General features: G+C 41.1%; 1 protein-coding gene across 2 annotated transcripts; it reads right to left on the bottom strand.

Annotated features, from left to right (window-relative positions):
- Positions 1-316: 316 nt before the first annotated feature.
- Positions 317-7,782, bottom strand: NMRK2 (nicotinamide riboside kinase 2). Of its 2 annotated transcripts, XM_013951999.2 has the most exons (8): positions 7,604-7,782; positions 5,440-5,530; positions 3,978-4,026; positions 3,608-3,779; positions 1,915-1,986; positions 1,269-1,375; positions 797-882; positions 317-694 (listed from the first exon to the last, which is right to left on the bottom strand). In XM_013951999.2, exons 1-7 carry the CDS (start codon positions 7,627-7,629, stop codon positions 797-799), a joined length of 603 nt encoding a protein of 200 aa, XP_013807453.1. In that variant the 5' UTR covers positions 7,630-7,782; the 3' UTR covers positions 317-694. The 2 variants fall into 2 exon arrangements, with proteins under 2 accessions (XP_013807453.1, XP_013807454.1); XM_013952000.2 differs by lacking the exon at positions 797-882.
- Between the last annotated feature and the right edge of the window lie 2,154 nt (positions 7,783-9,936).

The following is a 9,936-nucleotide window of genomic DNA, read 5'->3' as shown; positions in this document are numbered from 1 at the left end:
CTGACATAAAACTGGTTTCACATCAGCACTTTAAAAATATCTGAAGTGCTGGTCCTCTCCCCCAGTTGGCTCGAAGAATTGTACTGTGGTTGGGACATGACTCACTTGAACTGTGTTTTCAGGCTAGTGTTATCACTTAAACTTCTTTGATATCTATCTATCACTTAAGAATGCACAGGTATGTTTAGGTCTGGGATATGACATTTCAAATGCCATGTTAAAAAACATGGGCTGCTGTTGTGTTTTGGGGGTTTTAGTGCCTATTTCTACAGCAGAAAAAGAAAAAAACCAATATATTAAAACAGGAGCTTAAAGATGAGATTTTAAGTTGATTTTTACTGAATTCAAAGGATGGCATTACAAACAAGCCATTACATAAAGGCTTTATGTCTGCAGAAGTGCAAAAGCAGGAGAGTCAGTTGTTTTCCAAAGGCAGCTGTTACTTGTTCCATTATAAAAATGCATTTTCCAACATACATTTAAGCCAGTGGAATATAAAATAAGAAAATTTAAAAAAAAAATCCTGTCCATCACAGAGTTGTAAATAAGTTATCTTCATTTTTCAATTATATACAAAAGATACTTTCCAAAGGACAGTATAGGAAGAGTTTACATAGATAAACCCTAATTCTGACTTCTGTCTAAATACTATTTACATCATTCTGTACATGGGTCTTTCAGGTCTTCAGAGACCCTGAAAAGCAAGACAGAAGAGTATGACTATGCAAGCATACGAATGCGTTGTTTCAGCAGTCAGTCCCTCACATTGCAGCCCCTCAAACAGATACTTATTTACCTATAAGCAATTTAAAAGCTTGTTTTGAATATCTTCAAAGACTTGATTGTAAAGTTCATCTCTAGACTTCAGTCCATCTAAATTAACTGAAAGAAAAAGACTGAATCAGTCTGTAGGTTTCCAGTCAGAACCAACTATGTAGATTAGTTTTGAAATATTTCATATGGATTGACCCAAACAGCAACTTGTTTTCCAACTGGAAGACAGAACCCCCCCCAAAAACCCCTGTCCCACTAAATCTCTTATCTTATGATAAAGAATGGTTTTGCTATAAGTGGTTATAATCTAAAACAAAGGGAAGATCTTAGTTACAAAACTGCACATATTTATCTGAACAGAAGGTAAGCCAGGATAGCAACTCTGGTAAAAGAGTGCCCTGTATTATTACAAGTTAAAATTTCCTTGAATTAAATTACCGATTTCCTTAAAATCCAAAGTATAATGCCAAAGGATTTGTATTTGAGAGACTTACCGACATCAATGCCACTGTCCTCCATTTCCTTCCTGTGTTTCAAATACATGGGCCAGACATGTCCATCAAAGAGACCCGGTGGGTCAGGAACAGTATAGTTCCTTGTACTGCAAATATTGAAGTGGAAAAGAACATTAAGCCTACCAGGACTACACTGTCTCTGGCACAGCGCTAAAGCCTGAAGTTAGTCTGACAACTGCTCGGTTGCATTTATGTAAAAGCTGACTGTCACAGTCCAATTCCTCATCAATAATTGTCTGCATTTTACTGCTAGTTTATTTAAACATCCAAAATAAACACAGAAACTACAGGTAGCCTATGGTATACATGAAGGCAAACAGTTGCTAAAGGTTTACTGATGCTCATGAGTGAAGCATGCAATGGCCCTGATCCTTCTGCACCTCTTAATGGATGGGCTGATCTTCAAACCAAGAGAGACAGCTAGATCTAAAGATTTAGTAAGTGCCATATGAAAACCTTGTCCTCTAATTGACGTTAAAATTTTCAACCGTAATTCGAATTTCTAAGTGACACCAATCTATCCTATTAATAACGGGCCGGTAGCCTGAATGCTTGCCTCTCTTGCCTTTAGTAGACAGTCTCTATGGGAAGAAGGGATTAGACTTAGGCCAAGCAATCTGCTTACCTTCTCCTTCTTTTGCACTCATCGTATGGAACTGCCAAGTAGTAGCGTATGTCAAATAGGTCTATCAGTGGTCTGGGATAGGGTGGAAAGAAAGAATGTGTCTATTTATTCTTTTCTGACAGAGAAAAGTGGCAAATCACCCCTGAAAACACTATAGAAATCTTTCTGCTTTGCCTGTATTTTTATCTGTTGTAGATAGCAGAATTTAAGTGTTTTCATAAAGGGATAGGTAATGGATGATAGGTTTACTAGTAGTATAAAAATGAAAAATGCTGGTTTTCATAGGTCAGAATGGTATGCTAGGTACTTTTCCCACCCAAATACCATGCCACAAGTTATTGTGGGGGACCAGACACAGGCTAGGAAGACCTATGGTATGAACCATGACAGTTTTTCTATAATGTATCATCTCAAAATCCACTTGCAGCAGACCAAAGTTTTTATTTATCAGTTTAATATGAACCAATTTATGAAAAGTCCAGCCCGTTACACAGAAACAAGCTGCCAAAATGTGCGCGGACACACAGATTTGACACAAGGCAATTCATCACCTTGTGCTCTTTTCAAGAAATACAGGCAGTTAGTTCTGCCTTGCCTTACTGAATTGTAGCCCTCTTAGGTGGGGGAAAATAAACCTATAAAAATCATTAATGCAAATCTGATTCAAACAGCTAGTTTGAACACTGTGGGACTAACAGATTTCTAAAGGCCTGCTGATGGTTGCATAAACTTAGCATAGTATTAACTGAGCAAGCTCCAGGGCCATGAATACAATATTCCCTCTGGACTAAAGAGAGGCTCCTTTTAACAAGAAGGAACACTTCAGAGATATTTGTAACCTTTAGGAAGGATACTTCCCTAGGGAAAGGCCAAGAACACCAGGCTCTTTGCCAATGCAGTCTTTAGTTGGCCATTCTCAGTATCCATAAACTGAGGAGACTGCCATTTTCCACTGAGTTCGGGAAGCCAGAACGGTGCTGCTTGTCTCATGGTACAGCTTATAAACAACTCCGTTTTGTCAAGTGTCACGCACAGCTTTTTCTCGCGAAACACTTTTGTAAACAAAACTACAGTTTGGAGCCAAGAATCTTTTGCAAGTTATGTTTATAGCATGCATTTTTCATATTTAGATGTTGGAAATGTACACTCTCTTCACTGCCAGTCTAGTTTTTCCCATCTTCCTACCAAGCGTTTTTTTCCCCATATAAGAACGGGAAAGAAAGAAAGTCTTTGCTCCAATGTACAATTAATTGCAAAGCTCGATTTAGTCCCTGCTAAACAAGCATATATATCACCTGAGAAAACTGTTAAATGTCATGACAGATTCCATATAGTAAATGGAGAACTGATTATTTTCTTGTTCTTATCGATGATCTTTTCAGTTCACAGTTTAGGCATGGTGGTGGGAGAGCAAGAGGGAAGCCTGTGCTTTTATTGCTGCCTCGGTAGGTACAAGCTCTGGCCTGAAGCTCTCCAGGTCCTAGCATACTCTAAATGAGAGCTTCCTACATTACTTTGAGAATGTCACCTTCTGCATCTCAGCTTTACTGGCAATAGGGTGAGAAAAATCCTTACCCGTGATACCTCAGAACAACACGGGAAGGGTATATTAGTAGAAAGGGGGTTTTTAGCCCTGGCACTAGTGATCTAGTGTTCCTCACTGGCAAACCATCAGTAATTCCCCAAACCTTACTTGTAATTATAAAGCAGGAAGCCTTCAATGACCAATATATGGATATCTTTGGAGGCTGGCTCTTTAGAGCCAGGCGTAACATTCACCCCGTGGGAACGGGCAAACTTCACTGGGTTCTCAATCCATGCACGTACAGTGCTCACCATTGCCTCCATATCCAAGGAATCCAACACTAGTTAGAAGAAAGGGGGGGTGGGGTGGGAAAAAGGTATACAGTCAAATACCATGAACCACAGAGATTTGAAATTATAATGTAGAATGAACTTGTAAAATTGAAATTGCATAAATTTACTATTAAATCTTTAATAATTAAAAAGAAATACTTAGAAAAATATACATTACTGCATCCTATAGCGAACACTGCTCTTACCATCCCATTGTTTAAAGCCGTCTTCCCCGACTTCTATTTGATCTTGTGGCTGAAATATAGTGAGCAATAAAACATTGCTGCAAACTCAGCGTGATCAGCTACCTAAGATCCGATCACAACCTGGACACTACTGCAATACACAACAAAGCAAGTGTTCACTTAAAAACAATTACAGACCCTAATGGTATTAAATTAAAGTTCCCATCTTTCACCAACCCCAAGAGCTTTGAAATGTTTTCTTGGCTCAAGTAAGCCACTTTTGACAAAGAATTCTAGGTTAATATTTTGGCTAATACCAAGTTGATTATAGGCCCCCTGTTTATAAGTAAACATATAAAGACTTAGTATTTAAATACAGTGTTAAGTAACTGTTAACATTTACATGCTCAATAATTGGTATTTTAATTCCTTCTAAGAGTTCTAATAAAAAAAAAATGCAGGTCAGCATAGCTTAAGTTTTGGTCATTTAATTACAGCTTTGCTTGCAATAGCATTTGCAAGTCAAATGTGCCTGTGAGAAGTCACATTTTTATGGAAAGGTTAAACAGAATTCTACCTCCTTTACTTCAAAGGCTCATATTTGACTAAATTTGTGCATGAGGCTTATAGCAAAGAAGTGCTTCCAGCTTCAGTGTCTCATTCTGTTTAGCATAGCATGTGCTCGTAGGAAGGCACGACAAACTGACCATACAGCTGCCAGTACTGGAACGCCTTGCGTGTTGGGGGGTAACATACAAATGCCTCAAGTGTGTTACCTCGTCTCTTGGACGTTCATGTACAGTGGGGTCCAACTATATTGGAAGTAGTATGAAATGGTTGCAGCCTACAGGATTTTGCAGTATGGTTCTGACACAGTTTCCCCTGCTGCTTTCCCAGCATTGATGCAGAAGGCACCAAGATCAGCACGGGTATTCTGTACTGATTTTAGCAATCTTTGAATCAGGTTTCTGATAATGAGCTATTAAAAGCTCAACCAATACCCAGCATAGCTGCCTTCCCATATTTAAAGCACTGCAGGTTTGTGTTTGTCATTAAAAGAAGCAGTTTTTTTTTTTTTTAAATAAAGCATTACATGGAAGCAACATTCTTTTCTAAATAAAATAAGGATGGAAAGCCAACATGGGGAAAATAATTTGTACAGAGTACGTTTAAATCAGCAGCTTGATTTAAAGGTAGATGTGTTGTTAAAACTGAAGGAAATGTACCACAGCCGGTCTGTGCTCAGACATGCTGACTTCCACTTCTGTGGAAACCAACGGACACTGACATTTGTAAAGGCCAATATCTCCTCACCCATTCAAGGCCATTCAAAACTGGTAAATCTGCTCCTCCTAAGTTGTCAAAACTTACTCAAAACACGCGCACAAATATATACAACTTGTAAATGGGAGTTACTACAACTTTCACTAAATATACCCAGGCAACAATAACTATTTTAAATGGGGAGAAGAGTTCAGCTTACCTTGAAAAAGTCATCTTGGTGGATGACACAGCAGTTGGGCAGTGCTTTGATAATTCTGTTGGTCAAAGTGGTTTTGCCACCATTGGTCACACTAAACAGAAAACGTGAGGTAGAATCACAAAAACTGCATTAGAACCAGGGTGCTAAGGAAGTGTGAGGTATACCTATTGCTAGGCTATAACTATTCTTCAGTGGCTTGTGCTTTATCATCTGCTCTATCTGCTTCTGTAGCATTAAAAGTAAATGGGTGAATCATCTTAATACACTTGGTGAGGTGTTGTCAATACAGTGTATGTGGACAGTGTCCTGAACACCTCAGTATGACTTTTAGGAGCTCTTTTCTGACCCAGGTAGAGAGATCTCAGGTAACACAGAGGGGAAATATCCTGCTTTATTACACATAAAAACCCAAGCATGTTGCTGCCTCGGACTCCCTAAAGGAACTCCCCCGGGACTGCAACTCCAGGTACTTGCTCAGAAGGGGAATCCTTCCCACTCCTGCCCTGCAGCTCTCCCACCTGCACGCCAGCGTCCCCCCTGCCGGAAGGGGCGAGCGTCCTCCCCGAGGGGCGTCCCGGCCCGTCCCTTTGCTGCGGCAAGGGGCGCAGCGCGCGCGGCGAGCTGAGGAGCACGTTTGAATTTCCCGCTTCGACGGCCAGCGGGCGCGCGCTGGCCGCTGATTGGCTGTGAGCGGCCCCCCCTCCGTCGCCGATAACCGCCCGTGTCCGGCGCGCGCAGCCTTGCTGCGGCTCGCGCCGCTGCTAACGGCCGCGCCGGCGCCGCTTCCCGCGCGTTTAATGGCTCCCCGCGCTGAGGCGCCAGTACCGCCATTTCGGCCGCGGCACCCGCGCCCTGCTGGCGCGGGAAGCGGTAGCCGGACTCCTTCCCTGCAGAGTTTCTGAGGAAGCGCTGGAGAGGCCCCTCGACCTTCCCTCCCTTCCTGAGGGCCATTTCCCCGGCAGGGCTCTTGCGTCTTTGCTCGTAGCGAGTCTGTCTAAAAGCTAGGGGAAGCCGCACACGCTGTGGCCTCAAGATGGAGGAGTGCGCTGGGCTCCTCCTGCTTCTTAAGTCCAGCAGCTATCCTCCCTGTGCTCGGTCAGCCTCACTTAGGGGGCTTCGGTGACCTTCCTCACCCTTCCCCATCCACCTTGGTGGCCTCTACAACATCCTTGGTTAGCAAAACCCTGGGCATATGAAAGAAAATGAAAGGGGGGGGGGGCTCCCCATTGATACATCTGCCGAGGGTTTTTCCCTTGCAGTGCCCCAGCCACTTGAAAAGCAGATTTCAGCTATCTTCTGACATTTATTGCCCTAAAACCTTTGTGATTTAGGAGGCTTACATTCATAGATTCATCAACTTAAAAAATCCACCTCCTGAAAATAAGGCATGCAAGAAGTGCTTTAGAAAAAACTTCCTTAAATTAATTATAAATGAGGCAAGCTCTTTTCTTCTCTCAGAGGATGATTCAGACTTTCTTGTACCTGCAAAACCTGTTTTTAATAGAAGAGATCTGAATAATCTTCCCGGCCAAATGAGAGAGTTGTCAAGTCTGAAAGTGCTCATTTCTCATCTGTTTTTCAAAGTCCATAGAAATCCCACACTTTCCTTGAACTAGCATTATAAATCATAGCCTTGGCTGGTGTCAGTGGTGCAAGCTCCTCTGCAGTCAGGGAGACTATGCCAATTTATATCAGTCACCGTGTCCTAAACACACACGCAGACTCACTTCCAAATCTTACTTAGCTGGGGAAAAGAAAAGCTTTTCTTACTACTTCCCCCCCCCCCCCATTTGAAGCAGGATATATTTTTCCCCCCTCTGGGTATTTCACTGAAGCTTTGAAAAGTCTTACTTTATATTGAAAGCATCCTTTTTCACGGTTGAGGCACACCATTCCCTTAATTTTACCTGCAAGTTAATTGTAAGACTGTTTTCTACTACAACATACTTCCTGTTACTATGTAAAAATGCGCTAGATGCCACCCTGCAGAGTTCTCTGTACTATGTAAAAGAAGCATGAATTATAAATAGTAAGTTTCAAGCTGTATCTTTTCTAGAGTTCTGTAATATTATTTTATAGAGACCTACATAATCTCCAAGCCTAAAATCATCTTACAACAATTAAACATGAAAAAAATATATATGCAATATTAATAGCAACTTACCCTCCAATACCTATGATGTATTTCATCTTTGTAGAGTTGCTTCCTTAGCAGGAATGTGGCAAGAAAAAAGAAATTAGATCAGAAATGCTGAAAGTTAGAGCAGAGAAGAATTATGCCTGATCCTTTCCCCCCCCCCTTCTCTTCTTTCCTGCCTGTTCCCCTCACTCAGCTCTGCCTGCCTTTACTATTTCATTGAAGAAAAAGGCGGGCTTGCCTTTAATTTATAGAGCCCCGCTGCAATGACCTTCCCTCCCTCTCTGCCTTTCCCCGCCCCGCCTGCTGATGGAAAAGCCCTATGACTATCATGAGCCCCAGATGTCATATTTTAGCGGCTGGATGAGCCAACCCTCTGCTGGGCACATTGGGTCATGCGCACTGCTGCTGCACCTGTTTCTGCACCCCTCACAGCCCCCCACTCCGCTGCCCTGGCTGCCTTCGTTATAAATAGCTTTTTGGCACGCTTGCCCTTTGCCTAAATTAGTAATGGGGTAGGTGAAAATGTCACCCCTTTTTACATTTCCATTGGGAGTTCTGGGGAAGGGTATGGAGGTACATGAGGATATAAGTTAAATATCTTGATTTTTTTGCCTTGGAAGTCACGCAAGCTTTCTCTTTGCCTTCCTTTTCATTTTCCCAATTCCAACTTAATTGTTTTAAATGCATCCAGGAATGTAATGAAAAGGATTTTTTGTTGTTGTTGTTTCTCTAAACTTCTAACAGGGAAGGAGTGGGGACTCAAAAATTTTTTTTACTGCTTTTAGTGAAACAGTTCAGAGAAAGGAATATGCAGAGGAAGATGAGCAAATTCAGTTAGACCATCATGTTTTGAAATTTTAGGAGGAACATGCTGAATCTGATTGGGCTTATGCCTCATATATTGACACAAAGTCATAAAATGGTTTGCTATACTAGCTTTCCTAAGGGCCTCCTCCTCCAACATTTGCTCATGTAACATAGCACTTCTTAAGGTAGGTTAATTCCAGCTTGACTGCTTGCTTGAATAAATACCTCTCACCATGAGCATGCATTGTAGAACCTGTGTTTAATTTTCATTGCTTCAGATGCTTTTAAAACCAGGGCTGTCCTCATATCGTAAGTTAGATAAAGGCAGAGTAAAATCAGCAATGGGTCTGAATGTTTTCAGAGCAACACAATGATGTGAAGTATATAGCATGCATTTTTAAATAATATCTTGTCCAATAGAGCTTGAATCACCAAAACCATTGCATCCTTTTATTCTTCCTTTTTATAAAATCAAAGTATGGAAGTATTAAAAAGCATACAATGGTTTGTAAAATCATTTAAAAACTTAGTAACCTTTTTTAATACATAGACTCATAAATGTACCAGTATGTGGTGCTTTTTTCATTTTCTTTGTAGCTTTAGTGTCTATAGATCTAAATCTTGCATTGGGCCGATAGTATTGATATACATACGGATCGTATACAAAGAGTATTTGTGAGGTGTGGGGCTTACCCCTTGGCTGAAGGTGATTTCAGTGGTTTGAGAAACTATTGTCATGAGGGTGCTGTTTTCACCATACCCTTAAGTGTAGGTGAAAACTCTTTCTAGCTTTTATATAGCCCCTTCATCATTTGCTCATGAGCTACAAAGTATTGTCCTCTGAGCTTTTCAGCTGCGCACAGTGTAAAATCGATATATCCAGAATTTAACCATCCAGAATCTGAGGAAAGAGTTTCTGAAGGAGTGTTCCTAAAAATCACTTTCCAAGGGATGCATGGGGTGCTGTTCCAGCTGTGTAACTGTCAGGCCTCAATATTGTTCCTTTGGTGAAATGGTTTACGTGCCTCACAGTATACAGTATATTCAGAGCCATTTAGCCAAGATGTTCCATAAGTAATACAGTGTGTATAGGAATATATAGAATACTGCCCTTCTAGCAGTTTATGGCATCTCTTTTGGCACACCATTAAATATGATTTAATCATCTCACACCTTGCTAATGTCCCCAATATTCTGCAGATACCAATCTTACCTTTTTGCTCAAACTGGGTAGTTGTTTTAGGCAGAACAATTGCTTCCAAGCTGTATTTAACTTGAATGTTTCTCCTATTTCAGACCTGAAGAACGGTTTGTGTGCCTAGAAGCCTGTTCATTTCTTTCCAGCTACATCTGTTGTTCTAATAAAAGATGTTACCTCTCCCTACAAACCGTGCTTGCCTTAAAGGCTATTTTGTGCTCACTAGCGCTAAGGTCAAAACCCAGTGCTATAATAAAATAAGCTGATCATGAATAAACATATGCTGCAAATCAGAAGAAGATTAATAACTGTCAGAGGTGTAAGATTCTGGAAGTCTTCAGTGGAGGTGCTG

Source organism: Apteryx mantelli, chromosome 30 (genome assembly GCF_036417845.1).
Source record: "Apteryx mantelli isolate bAptMan1 chromosome 30, bAptMan1.hap1, whole genome shotgun sequence".
Lineage (NCBI taxonomy): Eukaryota > Metazoa > Chordata > Aves > Apterygiformes > Apterygidae > Apteryx > Apteryx mantelli.
The sequence above is the reverse complement of the archived record's forward strand: the minus strand, read 5'-3'. Positions and strand labels throughout refer to the sequence as shown.